This window comes from Dama dama, chromosome 12 (genome assembly GCF_033118175.1).
Source record: "Dama dama isolate Ldn47 chromosome 12, ASM3311817v1, whole genome shotgun sequence".
Lineage (NCBI taxonomy): Eukaryota > Metazoa > Chordata > Mammalia > Artiodactyla > Cervidae > Dama > Dama dama.
In genome coordinates, this window is record NC_083692.1 from 74,829,719 (window position 1) to 74,851,173 (window position 21,455).

The 21,455-nt window shown below is 51.1% G+C and overlaps 1 protein-coding gene across 3 annotated transcripts in view; it reads right to left on the reverse strand.

Annotated features, from left to right (window-relative positions):
- Nucleotides 1-306: 306 nt before the first annotated feature.
- Nucleotides 307-21,455, reverse strand: part of TEP1 (telomerase associated protein 1) — a 44,571-nt gene continuing 23,422 nt past the window's right edge. Inside the window, exons 14-55 of one of the 3 annotated variants that reach the window (XM_061157665.1) lie at nt 21,234-21,392; nt 20,985-21,062; nt 19,421-19,548; nt 19,031-19,090; nt 17,968-18,126; nt 16,829-17,005; nt 16,535-16,655; nt 15,867-15,991; nt 15,505-15,618; nt 15,291-15,408; nt 14,953-15,141; nt 14,648-14,823; nt 14,407-14,563; nt 14,118-14,297; nt 13,625-13,717; nt 13,224-13,356; nt 12,933-13,083; nt 12,550-12,683; nt 12,276-12,364; nt 11,884-11,998; nt 10,873-11,113; nt 10,571-10,694; nt 9,522-9,646; nt 9,306-9,405; nt 8,945-9,100; nt 8,588-8,800; nt 8,201-8,354; nt 7,870-8,082; nt 6,990-7,150; nt 6,611-6,724; nt 5,538-5,645; nt 5,023-5,155; nt 4,863-4,939; nt 4,626-4,758; nt 4,345-4,481; nt 3,802-3,926; nt 2,628-2,771; nt 2,382-2,478; nt 1,321-1,426; nt 1,009-1,214; nt 774-878; nt 307-541 (exon numbers count right to left, since the gene is read on the reverse strand). In XM_061157665.1, the coding sequence (XP_061013648.1) occupies nt 419-541; nt 774-878; nt 1,009-1,214; nt 1,321-1,426; nt 2,382-2,478; nt 2,628-2,771; nt 3,802-3,926; nt 4,345-4,481; nt 4,626-4,758; nt 4,863-4,939; nt 5,023-5,155; nt 5,538-5,645; nt 6,611-6,724; nt 6,990-7,150; nt 7,870-8,082; nt 8,201-8,354; nt 8,588-8,800; nt 8,945-9,100; nt 9,306-9,405; nt 9,522-9,646; nt 10,571-10,694; nt 10,873-11,113; nt 11,884-11,998; nt 12,276-12,364; nt 12,550-12,683; nt 12,933-13,083; nt 13,224-13,356; nt 13,625-13,717; nt 14,118-14,297; nt 14,407-14,563; nt 14,648-14,823; nt 14,953-15,141; nt 15,291-15,408; nt 15,505-15,618; nt 15,867-15,991; nt 16,535-16,655; nt 16,829-17,005; nt 17,968-18,126; nt 19,031-19,090; nt 19,421-19,548; nt 20,985-21,062; nt 21,234-21,392 (5,751 nt within the window). In that variant the 3' untranslated portion in view covers nt 307-418. Of the gene's footprint in view, nt 542-773; nt 879-1,008; nt 1,215-1,320; nt 1,427-2,381; nt 2,479-2,627; nt 2,772-3,801; nt 3,927-4,344; nt 4,482-4,625; nt 4,759-4,862; nt 4,940-5,022; nt 5,156-5,537; nt 5,646-6,610; nt 6,725-6,989; nt 7,151-7,869; nt 8,083-8,200; nt 8,355-8,587; nt 8,801-8,944; nt 9,101-9,305; nt 9,406-9,521; nt 9,647-10,570; nt 10,695-10,872; nt 11,114-11,883; nt 11,999-12,275; nt 12,365-12,549; nt 12,684-12,932; nt 13,084-13,223; nt 13,357-13,624; nt 13,718-14,117; nt 14,298-14,406; nt 14,564-14,647; nt 14,824-14,952; nt 15,142-15,290; nt 15,409-15,504; nt 15,619-15,866; nt 15,992-16,534; nt 16,656-16,828; nt 17,006-17,967; nt 18,127-19,030; nt 19,091-19,420; nt 19,549-20,984; nt 21,063-21,233; nt 21,393-21,455 lie in introns of those variants that run through there. The other 2 variants (XM_061157666.1, XR_009695158.1) reach the window with 2 other exon arrangements.

Consider the following 21,455-nt stretch of genomic DNA (forward strand, 5'->3'; position numbering starts at 1 on the left):
ACAGCTGACTCATTCTTCCTTCTCTTCCTCTTCTTTGAACAAGTGAGAGGTCTTCAGATATCTGTTCAGCCTAAGTGCTCGTCAACATCACTTTCATACCTCCTCCTGGGAGGAGTCATCCCTTAGGGTCCTGGGGCCAGCAAATGACACATGAATTCTAAAGCCTAATTTCAAAGAATATCTATCAAAGATCTGCTTCACTTTCTTACAGTTCTAGTAAGGATTAATGTAAATTCAGAAAAGAAACATAAGAACATCCATATTCTTCCCTCTTGGTCCAAATCCACATGAGAACACAGGCAGGACTCTGAGATTTTCTGTCCCTTTATTTATATAATTGTATCAAGAAAGTAGCCACTGGGGTCTTCAGGCTTTGCCTCTCTAGCACAAGCAGCCTCCTCGCCCGGAGTAGTGATCTTCATTCCCAGGAGAGAAAGTAGACATTGCCCTGTGTGTCTCCCACTGCAAGTTGCAGGGTAGAGTCAGGACCCAGCCAAGGTTCCAGGCAGCTCACTGCCCCTTCACATCGGAACAGGCCCAGCTACAATGGAACAAAAATGGGAGATGAGGTCTACAAGCGTAGGGCCTTCTTACTGACTTATTTGTCTCCCACACCAATGACTTTTGTTTAGAAACAAGTTAGTTACACATTATTGCAAGAAGGAGAGAAGAAAACTATTTTGATCTTCTGTCTTTCCTTACCCCAAGTTTGCTCTCTGACATCCCTTTTGTCCTCCATACACACACACACACACACACACACACACACTTACCAGCTGCATACTGGGTCTCTCCCACAGTTTAACATCTCTGTCCTTTGAAGCTGTTACCAGCAACTCAGGCAGCACATGGAGGGCTGTGACAGGGCCTGAGTGGATCTTAGAGAGGAAAAGGAAGAGGTGTGGTGAGTTCTAGAAGGACCCTTCTCAGTCAAGGGAGCAGAGAAATTTGCTGGGTCAGACCTAGAGCCTCCTCCCCAATATCTTGTGACCTTTCCCTCAAACCCACCTTTCTACGTTGCTGCGTCTTTAGCTCTGTGACTGTTGACCAGCTATAGGTGTCAGTAGATATACATGACTCTGTCTCTGAAGTTTGAGTTGCAGGCATTTCTGCTTTTTTCTGCCAGATATTACCTGTGATCCATTCTCCTTCATTGGTGCATCTGACTAGGTTCCACAGCATCCCATCAGAGCTGGCACACAAAAATGAGGACTCTGCCATTTCAAGGGCAGAATATGAGCCAGGTCTTAGACTTTGAAGAATCCACCATCCTCCCCGAGGCCGTCTCTGGATTCCTTGGGCCCTCCCAACACCACTCACCAGATCCAGGTTTGGCCTGAGTTACTGATATGAGGGTATTACTGGGATTTTCTAAATTCAGATCAAATTCCAGGCACTCTTCAAACTCTCCTAATTCCTTTTGCCCCTGTGAAAGGACAGAGCATTTTGTTTAGACTACTTGTATCACTTACTGCTTCCCAGACAAAGTAACTCTTTTCTGCTCTGGGCTGGTCAAGACTTTTCAAAATTGTATCCATGATACAGTAAAGTATACAAATCTTAAACGGACATCTTGATAAAATTTTACACATGTATCCATCCATGTAATTACTGTCCAAATCAAGCCATAGTACATTCCATCACCCTGGAAAGTTGCCTCCATGTCCCTTACCCTATCACCACCCCCAGAGTCAACAATATTCTGACTTCTGTCACTATAAATGAGTTTTGCTTGTTCTTAAACTTCATTTAAGTGAAATTATATATGTACTCTTTTGTGTCTGGCTTCTTTCACCTGGTATAATGTCTATGAGATATGTCTGTATTGTTCCAGACTACTACCCATAGTGACAAGACAAGAGACATGAAGATAATGCAATTAAGAAAATGCCTAGGTTGATCACTTCTCAGCCTTTTGGCTAAGATGAAGTGTAGTATAGGGACTTCCCAGTGGCACAGTGGTAAAGAATCCACCTGCCAATGCAGGTTTGATCCCTGGGTCAGAAGATCCTCTGGAGGAAGAAATAGCAACCAGCTCCAGTATTCTTGCCAGAAAAATTCCATGGACAGAGGAGCTTGGTGGACTACAGTCCATGGAGTCTCAAAAGAGTCAGATACAGCTAAGCTACTGAGCACCCACCTAGGTTTATGGTTTCCCACGATTCTTTTAAATACTAGAATCTTCTTTTGTATCAATGAAATCTTACAAGGAAACCCAATATAAAACACTCTTCAGTAGAGTTCCAGTTGAAGGAAGAGAAGGAGATTTGAAACCAACTGCTTTTCCCTTCCTTCCTCTTTTACTCAGTCATGCCCTCAAGACTTTAAAATAGTAGTCCTGAACAAATGGTTCTTTTAACACACGCCCAAACAGAACTTACTGAAAAAGGAAGAACTTGAAGTTTCCTTGACTGCAGGACAAACACCCCATAGTCCTGGTGAGTGGACAACATCATAGGATCTTCTGAATAACTTTCCCTGGTTTATAAGAAAGGAAGAGGCTAAGTCCAGGAACACCCCTCCATAAGACCCCAATGTTTGTTTTAGTTAGACCCAACCTCAGGGTAACCACTAACCCACTTTTCCTTTTTCTCCAGCCTAAGAGAAAATAGTACTTAGGGTCTTACCAGATTACAGAGGGCTCATCACCTGGCTTCATGTGCAACAACCGCAAATCCGCTTTGGCCAAGATGAAGGAGTGACCATCAGGGGCCAGGCCTACACCTGTCAGGAAACCTAAGTCCTCCTGAAGAACTCGGTTCAGGCGAAGACTGAAGTTCAAACAGGGCACATGGACAAGAAAGAGTCTACTTTAGTCCACGTCTCTCGGGCTCATCAGTTCCCCATGAGTTCCTCAGGAGTATAGTACAAAACAAAATGTATCACCATCCCTACAAATTGCCTTCTTTCTGTTTCTCTCATATTAGTATTTATCATACTATCACCTTAATTGCTCAAACTAGGAATCTCTAACATTTTTGTCCTTTCCTTCCCTCCTGACCTGCAACTGATCGATAAGCACTGCAGAGTCAGCTTTCAACATATGCCTCAATCTTTCCCTCTCCATCTCATCCCCATTGCCCAGATTAGGGCCCATGTTATGTCTTCCTGGGACTATAGCATCACCTGTAAATGTGATCACCCTACCTTTAGTATCTCCCTACTACTATCCATCCTCCACATGGCCACTAGACTTCTCTTTCTAAAATTCAGATAATTATTCTGCTCAAAATTCTTAGCACTGTGCCCTCTACAGCCTGGCCCCAGTGTATTATTTCAACGCAATACCCCACCACCACTCACACCAAGAACCCAAAGACTTAACTATACTCAGAATACACCATGCACTCTCACACCCCTGTGCCTTTTATTAATGCTATCTCCTCTTCCTAAAACACCATTCCCTGCCCTTACTTTGAGCCCAATCTCAAACAGCCACTCTTGTAAACAGTAAATTTCTTAAACTCTGCAGCCCCAGGAATTTTACATAATTTATTATAGCAGTGATCATTCCACATGTTGTCAGCAGTTTACTTATATTCATACTGTACTACTGTGAGCTCCTTTAAATAAAAACTCATTTCAATCTGGTTCATGCTGCCTGGCCCAGAACTTAGCACACAGTAAAAACTTGATAATTATTATTTTAATTGACTTAATGAGGAACGGAAAACAATTTCCCAGGGACCTTTCCCCTGCTTACTAACTAATATTCTGTTGACCGAGTTCAGAAAGAAAGGGGAGAGATTTAAGAAAATCCCAGGTTTAACCATATCCATTAACCCAGCTGCCTCATTTCACCTGACATTTCTGGGTGTTGAACCCATCTGCAGTTTCACTTGCCACTCGCTGACTTTTTCATTAGCACTGACAACAATCAAGGTGTGTGCTGAGTACCAAAGCAGAGCACTGATGCAGCCCGGAGCCTAGTGAATACAGTTCAGTTCAGTTCAGTTGCTCAGTCGACTCTTTGCGACCCCATGAATCGCAGCACACCAGGCCTCCCTGTCCATCACCAACTCCTGGAGTTTATTCAAACCCATGTCCATCAAGTCGGTGATGCCATCCAACCATCTCATCCTGTTGTCCCCTTCTCCTCCCGCCCTCAATCTTTCCCAGCATCAGGGTCTTTTCAAATGAGTCAACTCTTCGCATCAGGTGACCAAAATATTGGAGTTTCAGCTTCAACATCAGTCCTTCCAATGAACACCCTTCTGAGGAACCAGGATTAACCTGTCCACACCCACCACCCCCAGGCTTCTACACAACCTCTGACCCTAGCACATGCCACCAGATACACAGCCAGGGCAGAATTCACATAAAACTGAAGTTCACTCCACTCACCTGTACTGTGACCACAGCCTTAGCTTCCTGCCACAAGGTCAGTTCCCCAGCTTGATTCCCAGACACTGCTGCAGAACCGTCTGGGGCCCAGGCCACAGCAGTGATGGCTGCAGGACTTCTAGGTCTATATGTGTCATCTGGAGAAGAAAGGAAGTGATTCATTAGGAGCTGGACCACTGTTGGGGTACAAGAGGAGAGAGTAGGCTACCCTTGATGTTCTTGGTCCCATTTACACACACCACCCCCCTTTCACACCTTGCCTCTCTCCACACCTCACTCACCTGCCTCTTCGGGCACCTGCCAGAGCCGTAGGGAGCCATCCTCTGAGGTGGTCAGCAGGAGGCCTGAGGTCTCTGAAACAGCAGCTGCGCTGACTGGGCCACTATGACCCAGGAGAGTGTGTGTTTGAAATACCTGGAAGGGAAGGATGGAGACAGAAGAGTGAAGAGCTGACACAACAGGGGCTGTCCCACTACCCCCTCCCACGGCCCCCAGCCCGGTCCTTTCAGGGAACTCACCAAGAGTGGATGCCACAACCGTGTGGCCCCATCCAATCCAACAGTCACCACCAGAAGCTCTGACCCCGGCTGACCAGCTGGTAAGATGCAGAGGCTGAGTCAGAAGAAGGGGAGGAGGGAAGAGGCAGCGGGGACCCAAAAATGGCTGATACCCCGTTACCTGCGTGGGGCTCCAGAGCAGCCACACAGTGGCTGATGGGTCCTGAGTGAGCGGGGATGCTGGTCATCTCCACACCCTGATGGTCCCATACTCTCAAGGTCCCATCTCGGCCCACGGATACCACGTGCTCCTCCTGCCCCAGGAAACAGGATCAGAGAAGAGCCACGCTGAGCAGGACATGGGAATTATGGTTCCCATCACAAAGGAGCGGGCTGAGCATTAAGGGCCGAGAAGCTGTTGTCAAAGAAAGAGGACACCCCGGCAGTGGGACGAGGGGGCTCAGGGCTGCCGTCCTGCCACAAGGTCATGACACTAGGATACTGTGTCTTCATGCTGTCCCTCCCCTCACACCAAGCCTCAGCCTCAACACCCCAACCCTGGTCTAATTCAGGCCCAAGCATCTCACTCTTGGTACTTCTTCTGACCTTAGGATTAGAGACCCAGTGCATCCAGCCTCCCAAAGTCCCCTTAACCTTCCCAGGGACCCCCCAGTGAGCTCTCCACTGCCTTCTCACCACAGCCACCACGGCGCTCACAGCATGCTGATGACCCAGGAAGTGACCAAGCTGCTGTCTCGACTCTGGGTCCCACAGGGCCACAGAACCATCGCTGGAGCAGGAGACCTGCAGAGCCAGAGGGCAGAGGAGTAGACTTAACCATCACCCCTCCAGCATCTCTCTGGGCTTATAACGTAGGATTCAGGGCAGTAAGCCTTGTGATTAAGAGCAATGGTCGTCCTGCGGTCTAATCCTAGTTCCACCATTCATTACTTGGTACCAGTTCATCTCTCTGGGCCTCAGATTTCTCATCTATTCAACCAGGATAAGGACAGGGTACCTACTGATATGGGGCTGAAGCATCTATATATAGGACTTAATACACTGCCTGGTACATAGTGAGCACTGAATAAATAGTAGCTACTGTCCTTGTTATTAACGTAATGTCAGTCAACAACTCTGTCTCACCCTGACAAAGGTGAGAAGTCTGCATCACCCAGGAGAGATCTATGCCTAGAAGGCAAGACAGACTATGGCAAATCTATTCAATTGTTACTCATTTCTCTTTGAGAACAACAGTGATTCTACGTTGGGAAACTAGGCTTTACCAACCCTGAGTGCATAACTTGAGACTGATTTTTCACTTAAGACCAAAGAAATCATAGCAATACACGTCTCCTGCAGGAACAGGGCATCCTAAGTCCTTAGAGAGACAGCTCTGTGTTCCTGTTAAGAGCATGGGTTTTCTTATCATAAAGTTTACCGGCTCAGCTTCTTCATTTACATGAGCTTGGAAATGGTCTTTAATCTATCTGAGCTCAATATCCTTGTCTATGAAATAGAAAGAATAGCAGTAACTTCTTTACAGTGTGTTGTAAAGACTATATGAGGCGATACATGCTAAGGGCTTAGTCAAATGTCTGCCACATACTAAGTGCTCAATAAGTGCTCTATTATATTGGGTGTTAGAAAACTATATTAATACTATATTATTATAAATGAGTGTTAGGAATAGGACGAGGTAGAGAGTGTTGACTTCCCTCTCCCAGGAACCCTGCTGAGGCCTGTACCATCCCAATACCTTCACTCACCAGGAGGCTGTCTTTGGTCCAGGCACAGCCAGTGACCCAGTCTCGGTGACAGGCAGAGAAGGAGCAAATCAGAATAGGGGCTTTGGGTGTCCTCACATCCCAGCAGAGCAGGCTCTGGATACAGGTACCAAGAGAGGGGGTCATCAGGATAGTAGGAAAGAGGTAGGAATAGCAGGGCCATCTCAGGTAAGAAGTTTCAAGGAAAGAGGGCATAACAAAGGAGGGCAGGTGGGCAGATCCAGACCAGGAGATTTAGGAAGCAAAAAGCCAGAGGAAGCAGTGGGAAGTGAGCTGCTAGGGAATCCAGGGGCTGTGGGCCTCCAAGGGGCTGGAGATCCAGGGGGAGGAGGGCCCAGGGGTGCATCCTCCTGAGACTCACCCGATCCCTGCCCCCGGTGGCCAGCCTGCATCCATCAGTGCTGAAGCTGCAGCAGCTTACAGGGCCCTCGTGTCCCCGGAGCTCAGTGCTACGAGGAAAGTCTTCTGTCTTTTGTGGCAGCATCAGCAACTGTCTCAGCCACAGGCGCACTGTGAAGTCCTCTGCATTGGAAATGGGGAGAGAGGAAGATTTCTTGAAAAGAGGAAGTGAGACAGGCCTGGAAAGACAAAGACAAAGGCAATCCTGGGGGCTGAGGATGATGTCTGAAGGCACAGCTCCAAGGGAGGGACTCCGTGAGTCACACTGAGGCCTGGGACACAGGTCTGTCCCATGCGAGATCACAGGACAGGAACGTCAGGACACCCAGCTCCGGCCCTGCAGTTCTCTCTCTCTAACTGCACCTCCACACCCACCTCTGCTAAAGTGCCCAGTGTCACTCTGACCAAGCCTCCTACCTATAAAGGACTAAGGCCATCCTGCATTTTCACCTTGACATCTCCCTTGCTCCTCCTATGGGAAACCCGTCCCTTCACACAGCAAAATCCCCACAGGGCAGAAACTCACAGGATTATAGGGATTACAAAGGCATCCCAGAATCAGCGTTAGGGAACAAGAAGAAAACAGTCTAGGCTGATTATGCAAGATAAATGCATTTTAAAACACTCTGAATACAGTCGAATATGGTTGAAATGGTATGTTTTATGTGATTTTCACCATATTAAAAATAAAGTTTAAAAAACAATAAATAAAAGCACTTTGAAAGTTGTAAAGAAACAAAAAGTTATACAGGTGTATTTTCACACACACATATACATATGAACTGAAGAAATGTGTTCATATATTTAAAAGGAACAGTGACTCACAAGCCTGCCCACTGTACCTGAGGCAACGGCCAAGAGTTCCTGGGAGGTGGCCAGTCCCAGCACAGGCTTCCGGTGTCTGGACAAGAGCCAGAGGGACTGAAGGGAGCCCCCCTGGAGCAGCCAGCCCTGCAGGGCCCCATCTTCTGCACCACTCACCAACACCTTAGAGCTGAGCCAGGTCAGAGCGGACACTGCCACATCGAGCACTTGACCCTGCGCCCCCTGGGAAGCTAGAGAATAAGACACAAGAGAGGGCCTCCTCTTGCACAGAGGGCCAGAGGAGGGCAGGGACAGAGGTGCGGGGGTTCTTTCCAGGCTCAAAGACTCCAGCCCTCCTCCCTTCGGTACCTGAAGAAATTCTGTAGATCCGAATGCCATCCGCTCGGTACCCAACAGCTACCTGATCGCCATCTGGGCTGAGAGCCACGGAGAGGGCAGGGGAGAGGTGGGGGCAACCAAGGCACCCACGGGGCCGACCCAGAGACCCGGACCACACCTGAACCTGCGGGCCGAGAAAGGGGCTTAAAGATAACCCACCCTCTTCTCCGCCCCTATAAGTCCTCCCTCCAGAAATTCGTCTGGAGAGCTTCTGTGCACACAGCCACAGCTCTCTCCCTGTAGCTCTCCAGCCAAGCCCCTCTAGACTCCTCGACAAAGGCCCCACCCTCACACAAATATTTCCACGCCTTTGCCGCCCCCGCCTCGTAGCCCACCACCAGCTCTGGGTAACCTGACCTTGCCGTCCTCTCCGGCCGTCAGTAACTGGCACCCAGCTCGCAGGAAGAGGGCGGCAGCAACGAAGCCTTGGTGGGCAGGGAAGGCAGCCAGCCGTGCCCCCTCCTGCCAGGCCCACAGCTCCACCATCCTGTCCAGACGGCCCACGGCCACAACCCGCCCGGAGACGCCGAAGGCCAAGGTACGGACAGAGGCTCCCGGGGCCCCCAGTTCCTACACGAAGAGGTAGAGACTGGAACGGCAGGGCCTGCTCTCAACGCAAACCCAGAGTGAGCCAGGATGCAAGTGCCTGCCATTCCCCACCTTCCACTCCACTCTCCCGTGCTTCCCGCCACAGGGCCACCCAGCTCCTTTCACCTTGGTGACTCTGAGCCCATCCATGTGGAAAACGCTGAAACTGCCAGCCCAGCTGCCAACGGCTATCACCTGTCCTTCCGGGTGGAAAGCAACGCAGTTCAGGGGCTTGGGACAAGTGTGCTGGGAGGCCAGCTGCCCTCGGACTGTGTCCCACAGCTGGAGGAGAGAGAAGGGAAGAGGGCACGAGATGCTGAATAGATGCCTGAGCTGCTGGGTCCCAGAGCTCCAGGGGCCACCTCGTCCACTCCCCAGCCCCCAGCAGGCCAAGCAGTCAGAGCCTCTGCCCCACTGAGAGAGCCACCTCATGGGGCTGACGCCACGTTTAGGGCCCTTTTCACCACCACAGGCCCCTGGTTGTTACCTTCAGGCCTCCGCCCAGGCACACAGTGGCCAGCAGCCGACGGTCTGGGCTCAGGCAGCAGCTGGTGATCTGGTACTGGTGAGCTTGGATCTGGAGCACCCTACCCCAGGGAGATAAGGTCAGGGTCCCCTGGCCACAGCCTCCCTTCTCATTCCCCTCCCCCTGGGCTTCCAACAAACAGGGAGGACCCTCACGCCAAGCATGGGGGCCCCTTACCAACAACCATGCTGAAGGTCCCAGAGCTCCAGGAGCCCATCAAAGGCAGTTAGAAAGAGGGTGTTGTCCGAGAGGAATGAACAAGAGGAAACCCCATCACCGCCACTCACCATCGACCTCTCCTCCTGTGACAGCAAGCGGAGAAGTCACTCAGGGAACTCCCTTGACCACCCCATGTCCAGCTCCCCCAAGCCCCAACCAGGAATGAGGCGATGGCTAGAACGGCTGAAGCCCTTGGCTCTCTACAGTCCCTGCTGAGTCTCAAATTACGGCCCTCTGGCCCCACAGCAGGGATACTTGTGAAAAGTGCAAAGTTCTGGGCCCCTCTCCAGACCCAGGCCAAGCTCGAACAGGTTCAAGTGGGACCTCATGATCCAAGTGAGGTCACATCGTCTCCCCCATTTCAAACCCCATAAGCATCCCCAAGTCACAGAAGATTCTGATTGGTTTGAGTTGGGAACGACGTTATACACATACATATATATGGGGGAGGGGGGTTGACATGGGTGGAAGAGGAGAGAGTGACTGTGGCTGGGGGGCCCACCTCTCCAGCCTCATCTCCTAGGACCCTCCCTTACCTACACGCCACTACAATCATTGCCAGCAGCTTAAGGAAATGTTCCCCCTGAAGTCTGTGCCCAGGCTCCACACTCAACCCGGAACACCTGCCCTTCTCATCCTACGTCCTCTAGTACCTGCACAGTTCACTTAGTTCTTATCTATGTCACATGGCCACATTCTGGTTCCCTTTTTAACCTTCTGTGCCTTAAATTTCAACAAAACTATCCACCTGGTAGGCAAAGACACACTCAGGACAATGTCCTAAGTCCTGTGTTTCTTGCAGTGCTTAGCACACTGCCGTCAAAGGAAAGTACAGAGTAAGCATTTGCTGTAGGAATGATTTTTTGACCAAGCCCTTGGGATCTGATGTGAAAGTCAAGTTGCTGAATCTAACAGGGTGATAACAGGTAGATTTGGCTTGTCTTGGGCTTCAGGGCAAGCTGGGAGGTATTCTAAAGATAAACTCTGCCCCTCCTTGAGTGTCATACCTGCCAGGTTCTCAGGTCCAAAAGGTAAACCGTCCCATTGGCAGTGCCCACGGCTGCTCTTTGCCCATTAGGGGAGAAGGCCACAGCTGTGGGGGAGGAGGAAACTGCCAGGGACAGGCTGGAGCTACAGAAAAAATAGCAAGAAAAGGTGGAAATGAGGGATCAGGGGAAGGATGTGCATTTCTGTGCCTGAAGTCCCCTCTCACTGGTGAGTCCGGTCTGTTCTTTATTCTCTAGTTTCAGAGAGGGCTGCAGCTTGCTCTCTGGTAGGGCCTGTCAGTATCTGGGATCAAGGGTTTTACCTTTGCTGGTGCCCCAGGGTCTGAGGTTTATTAAGCCAACGCAGCATGCGCTGAAGGTGCTGTCGCTGGCAGAGCCGGGGGGCCTGGCAGCAAAGAGGCGAGTCCAGAGGCTGGTTGGCTACCTGCTGGTGCAGGAGCAGTGGGTACCGGCTGAGGATGGGAGCCTGCTGCCTCAGGAAGGTGTGAAATGCAGCAACATCAGCCTCAGGAAGCTTCTGTTCCCCATCAGGGACTGAAGAAGCTAGAGAAGAGAGGCAGAATATCACTGCAGAGACAGTCTTGACCCCCATGAACCCCGGCACCAAGTCAATCATATGATGTGTCCAAAATGCTAAGTCTCAAAGTGTGGCCCTCTGGTCCCAGATCAGGCACATCTGTTAAAACTACAAAGCTGGGCTTCCCGGGTGGCTCAGTAGTAAAGAATCCACCCGCCAATGCGGGAGACATGGGTTCGATCCCTGATCTGGGAAGATCCCACATGCCACAGAGCAACTAAGCCCGTGTGCCCCAACTACTGAGCCTGTGCTTTAGAGCCTAGGAGCCACAACTATTGAAGCCTACATGCCCTAGAGCCTGTGCTCTGCAACAAAAGAAGCCACCGCAGTGAAAAGCCCATGCACAGCAACTAGAGAGTAGCCCCCACTCACTGCAACTAGAGAAAAGCCCACACAGCAATGAAGACCCAGCACGGTCAAAAATAAATAAATAAATAAAATTATTTTTTGAAAAAAAGTACAAAGCTTTCGGTCCCACTCTAGACCTAGGAAGCCAAATCTGAGGACCCAGGCATCAGCAATTTGAACAAGTTTCCCAAGTAATTTTACGCCCGCTAAAATTTAAGAGAGCTGAGTAAAAGGTCTCCTAAGAATCACTTGCTTACCCTGGTGGCATTTTTCACCTTAGAATAGAAATCAACTGCTCCTTCCATTACACCTCCCTCTGAGCAGGACCCCACGAACACACCCAGGACCCCACAGCTTGGAGAAGACTCCACCCCGTAACTCATCTCACCGTAGAGGGCGTGGGCCTCCAGGAGCTGAGAGGTCAGACCCAGTTCCACGTGTGCGGCCACCACATGGAGACTGGTGAGGAACTTGGCAAGAAGGCCACGGTTCCCGCTCTGGAGCTGGAAAGTCAGACGGGATTCATTAGGGATGTGACAAGGCTGGTGAGGAGGGATAGTCTAGTCTTGGACCCTGCCTGTGCAGCTGACACTTAAGACTTAGGAGCTGGGACAGAGGATCTGAAGGAGGAGGGCTGGAAAACTGAAAGAAGAAACATACAGAGTGTGTAGAAGGTGGGTAACAGCTGTGGGGACAATGGTGGCAGTTGGGGGAAGTAGGGGCTCAGAACGGCCAAAGCAGCTCCTTGGGAGAAGGTGCCGATGGAATCTGGGGACTAACCAGGTGGTAAGGCAGGTCTGCCAGGGCTTCTGGAGGGCACCTTCGGAAGGTACCTGAGGCATCAGGGTCACACGTCTTCCAGAGCTGAGCTGCAAGTGTGGGTCACAGGAAGAGACACTGAGATGAGCTCGGCCCTGAAGCATCTCCAAAGATCACATTCCTCAGGCTACAGCGAGGACCATCCCCTCACTGGGGCGGCAGGTGAGGAGGCCAGACGATGGGGAGCACCAGGCCCCACGCTCAATGCCCCAGGGGTTAACCGGGCCGCAGTCACCTGCAGTGAGGAGGTGTGCCGTCTTCTCCAGCTCCGGTCTCTTCCCGTAACGACACCTGGCGGCCGTTCTCAGGGGCCCATCCTGGAGGCAGAGCCGGGCGCCGGGACGCTCCAGGGGTCCCTCCCCTAGCAAACTGACCCCGTGTGAGGGAGAGAAGGCAAGAGAAGAGGGAGAAGGCCTGTCAGTGAGCAGCCTGGCACAGAGGTGGGCTCCCAGTCCCACCTCAAACAGTGGTAGCTTGAGTGACGGCCATCCAGGGTCTGGAGACCAGTGTCAGGGGCTATACCAAGCGAGGAAGAGGATGAAGAGAGAGGGTCACATGGGGCCCTGCCTCAAAGATGGGGAGGCACAGGTCAGTGGGAGCTCAGTGGGGGACTTGTACCTGCGCAGACTCTGGACGAGGTAGGCAAATGGGCCCATGGGGTAGGGGTCCCCGCTGTTACCAGCAGCCACTGCTTCTTCCCAGGTCTTGCTCCCCCTGGGAAGGATCCGCCAGGCACTCAACACTCCATGCAACTGGTCCACGGTCAGACCTGAAAACCCAAGCTCACTGAGGCCCTAAACCGGGCAGCATACCCATCCCCACCTAATCCCTCATCACTCCCTGCATGGCTTGCTGAGATCCCAACAGAACCAAGGTCATCCAACCCCTGAGCCCACTCCAAGCGCTGACCACTGCGTGTGGCCTCAAGAGTGGCCAAGGCTTGAGGAAGGACGTCAGGGCCATGCTCCTGCTCCAGAGTGCCCAGGACGTGCTGCAGCAGCAGAGGGACGGTGGCCGGCAGCGTCCGGAGCCTCTCGGAAACCTGGGGGAGAAGCGCGAGGGGCCTCCGTCGGTGCAGGGAAGGGGAGAGGCAGCAGGTTGTGGGTAGGAGATGGGGCAGCAGGGAAAAGCGTGGGAAGGGATAAAAGGAAACACTGGTGGGGGGGAAGCAGGCTGGGGGCGTGGATGAGGACTGGCAAAGGAGGAGGGTGGGAAGAGGTGAGGGATGGGGATGAAGAGCTTGAATGGAGAATGGGAAATGGGGTTAGGATACAAAAGATGAGGAGGGAGGGTTCACATCCTCAACCGACCTGCTCGTAGAGCGTGAAGAGCCTCAGGTGATCGGTGACCAAGTGCAAGTAGAGCGGCAGGACTGAGCCCCGCTTCACCAGCAGCAGCCGCATCTGACGAGACTCAGAGGACTCAGCACTGGACCAGAGAGCAGGCCCATGCCCCCCCCAAGCCCCATGCGGGGCAGCTTCTCCTCTGAGAGCCCCCACAGGGGAGAGACGCACGGTGTCACTCAGGACACAGCTATCTCTGCCCTGCACTGCTCTGCCCCGCTCACCCCACTCTCCCCGCCGCACCCACTGGTTCAGCCCACCCATATAGATAACCACAGCCATTCACCAGTGGAAAGGGACCAGGTAATATTATCAGCAATCACAGTCCTCTTCCCCTGCACAGACTTCCTGAGAAAATGAAGGAGCTGGTCTGTGCGGGGCCGCTGGTAGCTTCAGCACTCAGATCCTCCCAGCTCCCAGATTCACCCCTCACATCTACCAGCGCCGGCCTAGACCCAACCTGGTTGTTAAACGGTGACTCCTCCAGCCGCTTCCCGTACAGGGCCAGTTCTTCTCGCACCAGCCGGGCCCGGGCAGGCGGCTCCAGGGGCCCCAGGACCACCACGTGGGCACCTTGACTCTGCTGAAGGGTCTCCCCCAGGCCAGAATCACTGGACACGCTCAGCACCAGGTGCACCCACTGTGGGATTTGGGCAAAAGGGAAGCGATGGAGAAGGCGAGCGGGGAGAATATTGTTGGAGAAGCCCGTCTCCCTGCCTCATCCCACCTCGCCTCCTTCTCACACTCACCCGGGGAAGGGTCTTTGGGATCCAGTCCGAGATCAGCTGCCCACGCTGGTCCACCAACCTGTCAGCCCCATCGACGATCAGCACCAGAGGCTGGCCAGTTTTCAGGGACTGAGCAGACTTGGGCAGCAGCCTCTGCTGCAGCTCCCACACCAGGCCCCTGTGTACAGAGGGGAGGACCAGCGTCAGCGGGGGTGGTGTCAGGGGCTGTCAACAGGCCGGTCTAGGTGGGGGAGAAACACACCGGTAGGTGCTGGGGAGGGCACTTGGCTCCTCCAGTCGGCTATGCAGATAGGCACAGAGGCGTCTGATCAGGGTGAGGGCAAGACTGTGGTCAGGGCGGGCCCCTGAAAAGTGGAAGAAGACTAAGGGGGCCGCCGCGGCCCCATCCGGAGCCTGCAGGGCTGACACGAGGGATGCCTGAGGGGGAAGAGAACAGAAAACACAGTCACATTTCACACACACCAGCTTCCTGTGCCCCACCTTCTTAGCCCTCCTGAGCACACACAGCCCTCCCTCCCTCCCGCCCAGGCCTCTGGGACCCCGTACCAGGAAGGCGGTCTTGCCCTGTCCCGACTGCCCGGTCACCAGGCTCAGCCTCCCCTGGTGCTGCATGAGCTGCCGCGCTGTGTCCTGAAGAAGGCGCGGTCGGGCAGGACTCGGCGGCTTCTTTAGCTGCTGAAAGTTGGCCTGGACCAAGTCGTCATCTGGCACTGGCTCCTCCGGCTGGGCCCCGGGCTGAGGGCACATGGGGCAGTGACTGTCTATGTTTCCACGCTCCTCAGGACCCCAGGCCTAAAACTTACAGCCCCCACCAAGTCACTTTCCACCCAGGACCACCCTACCCTCCCCGCTCCACTCCCCTGGCCACCATCCCGTCTGCTGACCTGGAGGTAAAGCTTCTGGATCATACTCCACACATCCTGCAGAACCAGCTGCCCAAACTCCTCCAGCCCCCCGACATAGGGCCGGCCAGCCGCCACACCGCCCCACTCACAGCGGTATCTGTGGGCACAGCGAGCACAAGCAGGGTCAGAGCAGGCCTGGCCCACCCCTCATCGCACCTCTCCAGGCAGGTGCTCCCTACCTCTCCCAGCTCACCTGCGACAGGTGATCCCTTCCTGTCTGCTCAGGTAGCTCTTCAGTTCTGAGATCCGATGGGCAGCCTCTTCAGACTCAGAAATAAAGTCCGATTTCCAGGCATCTGGCACAGAGCTGACCACCAAGACACCCCAAGAGTGGGACTGGATTCAGACCAAAGCATCTCTCCACCATCAGCCACCAGACCTGGCTGTGGTTCCCTGAAACTCCTCAAGAAACTGCTCCAGTGGAGATCTCCTGCCTTCAGCTGCAAGGCAAGCTCTCTGATTCCTGCTTCTCCATCCTAGGCCCCCCTCTTGTACTCTGAACGTTAGGGAGAGAAGACACGCCCACTGAGCCTATTTGGCCTTCTGTGGTGGTACCTGAGAAAGCTTGAATCCCGGAAGTAGAGGAGAGGCTGGGCAGAAGGCTGCAGGCGGAGACCCCGATTCAGGAACTGCATCACCTCCATCTCTGTCACAGAGCGACCTGCAGGGTACTGCTGGGCCTGCAGGGAGCAGGTGGGTTCCGTCCTGGTCACACTATCCCCTCCCGTGAGACCTGCCATGACCCCGGGGCCCTTCACCTCAGTAATGTTCCCCTCTCTCTCCAGACACTAGCCAGTAAATAGAGCTAATACCTAACGTTTATTGAATGCTTCTCACAGGTTGAACATTTTTTGAGCATTCTTGATTTCTGATTCTCATAATAACCTTTCAATGTAGACATCACTGTTTCTCTTTAATACAGGAAGAAGTTGAGGCTAGATTAGTATAAACCATTTTCCATTAAGCCTCACAATGACAGAAGAGAGATCAGAACTCAGCTCTGTCAGATGGCAAAACCTCATCAGACCTACCGCCTACCTCTCGCATCCTGTGGCCAACCCAGAGGTATTTCCCAAAGGAATTCCCTCATCTAGGACTTGGTCACTCACAGAACCTTCTGCCTGTGTTTCACTTCAAGTCTCAAGGATCTGCCTGTGCAGAGTCCCGGGGTTCGAGACACACCGTGGCTTCTCCCACCCCTGCCCCAAGCGTGTCTGTCTTACCCAGCGGAAGTGAGGATGGTCAGGGAGGCTGTAGTTGGGGGGAACATAGCCATAGCGGGAGCCCAGGATCCCCACAAACAGCTGCGAGTTCTCCACCTCCCCGAGGCACACTTCCAGCTGTCTGCAGGAAGGTTATGGGAGCACCGTGTCAGGGAGAGGGGACCCAGCTCACATCCCATAGCATCCAAAGAGAACCTCTGGCCCACAGTCCTCAGCCACCCTTGCAGCCCCAGCCCTGCCGCCACTCAAGCCCCTCATCTCCAACCCAGCCCCTCTTCTCAGCGGCCGCCACACCTGTTCCGACGGGTCTCCTCCTCTGTGATGCCCCAGCGCAGGTCGATGGCATGAAGGCTGATGCGGTAGGGGGCCGCTCTGGCCTGCAGTGCCGGCAGCAGGGACCTCAGCAGCAGGTCCCGCTCCCCATGCATGTCCCGGAAAGTGGAGGAAATGAAAAGCCGGATGCTTCGCCATCTGCCGGTAAACCAGGGGTCAGCCTCACAGCCCATAGACAGGGCTGTGACCACCCCTCACCCTGCTGAGCCAAGTACAACAGATGGCAGGGGGTATCCAACCGGCCTCCAGTGAATAACAGGCTTGTAACCTCAAATGCAGAGCCTGGAAATTAAATCCCACTGGCTATTTTTCGTGTACCCCTCCTGTGTCAGCAATGACTATTATGCATCTACTATCCTGCCCATGAAATGGACCCAAGTTGCACTGAGGGGTAAACACAATCATTCTCTCCATTTTACTGATCAAGAAACTACAGCTTGAACTTCCCTGGTGCCCAAGTGATTAAAAATCTGCCTGCAGGGGACACAGGTTCAATCTCTGGTCTGGGATGATTCCACATGTCATGGGGCAACTAAGCTTGTGAGGCACAACTACTGAGCCCACGCTCCAGAGCCAATAAGCCGCAGCTACCGAGCCCACACACCACAACTACTAAAGCATGTGGGCCTCGAGTCCGTGCTCCACAACAAGAGAAGCCACCACAATGAGAAGCCTGCATACAGCCACTAGAGAATGACCCCACCAGCTGCAATTAGAGAAAGCCCACACCCAGCAAGGAAAAAACCCAGTGCAACCAAAAAGAAATAAATGAAAGAAACTACAGCTTAAGACATCAAGCAACTAGCCCAAACTTCAGCTACTATTTGGCAAAGCTAGGATGAGAAGGCCATGGTCCGGGCCTCTAAGCCCTCTGTCTGAGCCCTGGTGCCTGCTGCCCGCCTCACCTTCTAACCCCCGTTCCCTAGTACAGTAAGGGGCATGCTCACCATCTGTGTTAGACAAACCCCTGCCTGGGAAGAGGAAATGTTCCTCAGCGAAAAGAACAAGCAGCATCTCAACAGCCAGAATTTGTCACTTGAGTTTCTCTAGGTTTCAACTAAAGCCCCTCCCAGTTCACAAAGGCATAAAAACAGACTGACCCAAGCTGGGAAACAGGGGCCAAGGGGCTTGGAGTATTCTCTTCCAGTGGCTGGAGAGACTGGACCCCTGTCTTCCCTGGGGGTGGTGGAATCTTGAATATTTTGTCCATTTGGCCTACATGTTCTAGAAGCCGGGAGGCCCCACGCTCTGCAATGAACCTGAAATAAAGGGTGACAAAATAAATGAGAACAAAATAGCAGAGTGAGAGTGAATCAGGAAGGTCTTCCAAGGGGGCAAGGGACAAAGATATGGCTAAATTAGGTCAACCAGTTAAATGGAGTTTTTTAGGAAGATTACCATAAAAAGTAAACATAGATTTAAAATAAGGAAGGAAGCAGAACCAGAGGAATAAGGGAACAGAGAAGAAACCCAGATATAGTCCCTTCTGTGTGCATGGTTAACACAGGCTTTCTGGTGGACCAGAGGCAACTGGGTTGAATGAAGGTGTAAAGATTAAAGCTGATCAGCTCTGGGCTTGATTAGCTCTGTACCAGCCATGAAAGCTCCCTGGGGAGGGAGGAGCATGAGGCTTCCTAACATGGGGCAATGGGTGGCATCCAAAGGAATTGGCAGAGGAGAAAACAAATAAATGGGAAGCCTAATGGTGCAGAGAAAAACAAAGAACAAAGATTTCTGTAAATCAGGCATAAATAAATAAAGTTAACATGGTATTTCCTCTGAAATGGAATGGAACGAGGTCTCAGAGAATGAATAGAAATGATGGGACCAACTCCTGAGTGGTACCCTTAAAAGCAAACAGTATAATCTCCTATATTCCCTTTTCTCCTTTCCTATTAGATTAATACAAAAATGATGGTTGGAGCTGTAGCAGCCATCTTGAACTATGAAATAGAAGAAGAGTATTTGAAAATGGTAGAGCAACAGATAGAAGATGACCAGGTACCTGTAATATTATGTTGCTGCCATGCCTAGACAGCTGTAAAAGCAGAATAATCTTTATCTTGCTTAAAAATAGAAGTGGTTAGAGCAGAAGCCACAGATAATCTCTAAAAGATGTTCTAACAAATCCCCCAACCTCTCCAATGTCCATGCTATACTTACTTCAGTATCCCATCAGTACAGCCTGAGAGTGTCACATCATTGGGATTCAAATCAGTACTTCTGGCAAAGAAAGAAGTCACTAGCAGTCAGAAACAGTGCCAAGAACCCAGAGTCACTGCCCCCTAACACCCTAGGATGGGCCACCACCCCCACCTCTGCACCTTTAACAGGGTTCTGTGCTAGGCTAGAACTGGGGCGGACCATCACAAAGGGGTGCAGAGCCAGGCTGAAGACTTCAGAGAAGGTTCTAGCACTAGAAGTGCAACAGAGTTAAGAGGCAGAAATGGGGAGGGGCCAGGCGAGTGGGAGTATCCCAAGCTTTAGTAGGGACAGACAGGAAATATGGATCACTATCTGCTGGCACTGAGCAAGGAACACGAGCGCCCTTACAGGTAACTTGCCCTTAGGAGAACACCAACAAAGAGGCACTTGGGATTCACATGTTGCCAGAAAAGCTGTTTGGCTGCATTTATCAGTTTCTCATTTGTAGTTCGGCCAAAGACAATGACCCTGTCCACCTGTAAGATGAAAGGGGAAGGGCTGAGACCAGGGAGGTGCCAAAGAGCTCAGGATATCAACAGACAAGATCTCTGAGGGCAGAGGAACTAAGAGAACTCTGAGGTGGGTGTAAATGGCCTTTCTGGAGAGTACTTAGGGTGGGAAAAGTCACTTCACCCTGACTTGAAGAGCATCAAAGTGGAGTTAGGGGTTGCCAAGATATGAAAGCAACCTAAGTGTCCATCAACAGATGAATGGATAAAGAAGATGTGATACACACACACACAGGAATGCGACTCAGCCATAAAAAAGAAGGAAAACTGGCCATTTGCAGCAACATGGGTAGACTTGGAGGGCATTGTGCTAAATGAAATAAGTCAGACAGAACAAAGACAAATACTATATGGTATCACTTATGTGTGGAATCTGAAAAATACAACAAATTTGAGAATAAAACAAAAAAGAAGCAAACTCACACATATGAAGAACAAACTAGTGGTTACCAGTGGTGGGCAATATGGGGGTGGGGGATGGGAGATAGAAAGTACTGGGTGGGGAGGTGGGAGGGGGGATCGGGATGGGGAATACGGGTAACTCTATGGCTGATTCATATCAATGTATGACAAAACCCACTGAAATGTTGTGAAGTAATTAGCCTCCAACTAATTAAAAAAATAATAAATTAATTAAAAATAAATGAATAAATAAATTAAAAAAAAAAAAGGATAGAAAGTACTGGGTGTAAGGAAGGCTCAAGGATGTATTGTACAACATGGTGACTATAGTCAATATTTTATAACAACTGTATTTGGATTGTAACCTTTAAAAATTATATTAAATTTTTAACAAAAATAAAAAATAAAGTGGAGTTTGGGATAAGGGCAGTGTGCAACTGGCACATTTAGGCTCACAAGAGCTGACTGTCAAACTTATAGGAATTCTGTGAGCCAGCTGTTAAATATGGCCACCATCAAATATTAAATTGTATAAGCTCACAATCAAATAAATTACATTAAAAACAAAGTAATAAATACTAAAACATCATCACTTCCTAATTATTTTACCACATTTTATCATTAAATACTCTTGACCTTATTTACATCCATGCTATATATATTACAGAATTACTAAATAAAGGTATATGCTACTGAGCAACTCTTTCTAACTCTGTGGTCAATGAAAAATGTTGGTAGTTTGAAATCAGTCATGGAAGGAGTATTTACACCATGGAAATTAGCAAAAGCTATTAACCAAGACTGATTTTTTTCTAGATTGCTATTGGAGGCAAATATCTACCAGCATAAAAAAAATATTTACTAGCATACCACTGAGTAGGGGGTTGCAGTCAGCAGTGTATTGTGCATAGGTTGCAAAGAAGCTTTGAAAAATGAGATACATCCGTGTGGAGGAAAACGTGGAGGAAGGGAGGGTTTCTCAGGGAAGGGGCAGTACTCACAGGGACCCTTTGAGTAGCCAGAGACAGCAAGTGCTTCCCCAAAGTAGTCAGGGACTGTTCACAGTTTTCATCTGACTTCTGAAGGAAGAAACTCATGTCATGAAGTTGCACGGGAGATGGTCAGTAAACAACAAGTACTGTAGTCTGCTAATCTTCAGAACTGAGTAGATCCGAGCTTTTCCTGAAGTTAGCTATTCCCAGGCCTCTGTCTGGCTATGCAGTTTTGCAAGGTGGGGGTGAGTGTCTGACCTGGACTTGAGCTTGGAGTTCGGTGGCAGTCTTCAGGATGCCTTCCTCTGCCTTAATCACAGCAGTCTTCACAATGCCGCCTCCACACAGCAAAAGCTCCACCTGCTCCGTCCGTACCATCATCATCGCAATCAACAGCAGCACATAGTTCAGAGGGGGCTGATTGGACAAGCATCAGGGTGAAACAAGCTCCCTTATTTTAGAATCCACTTTGCCCACGCA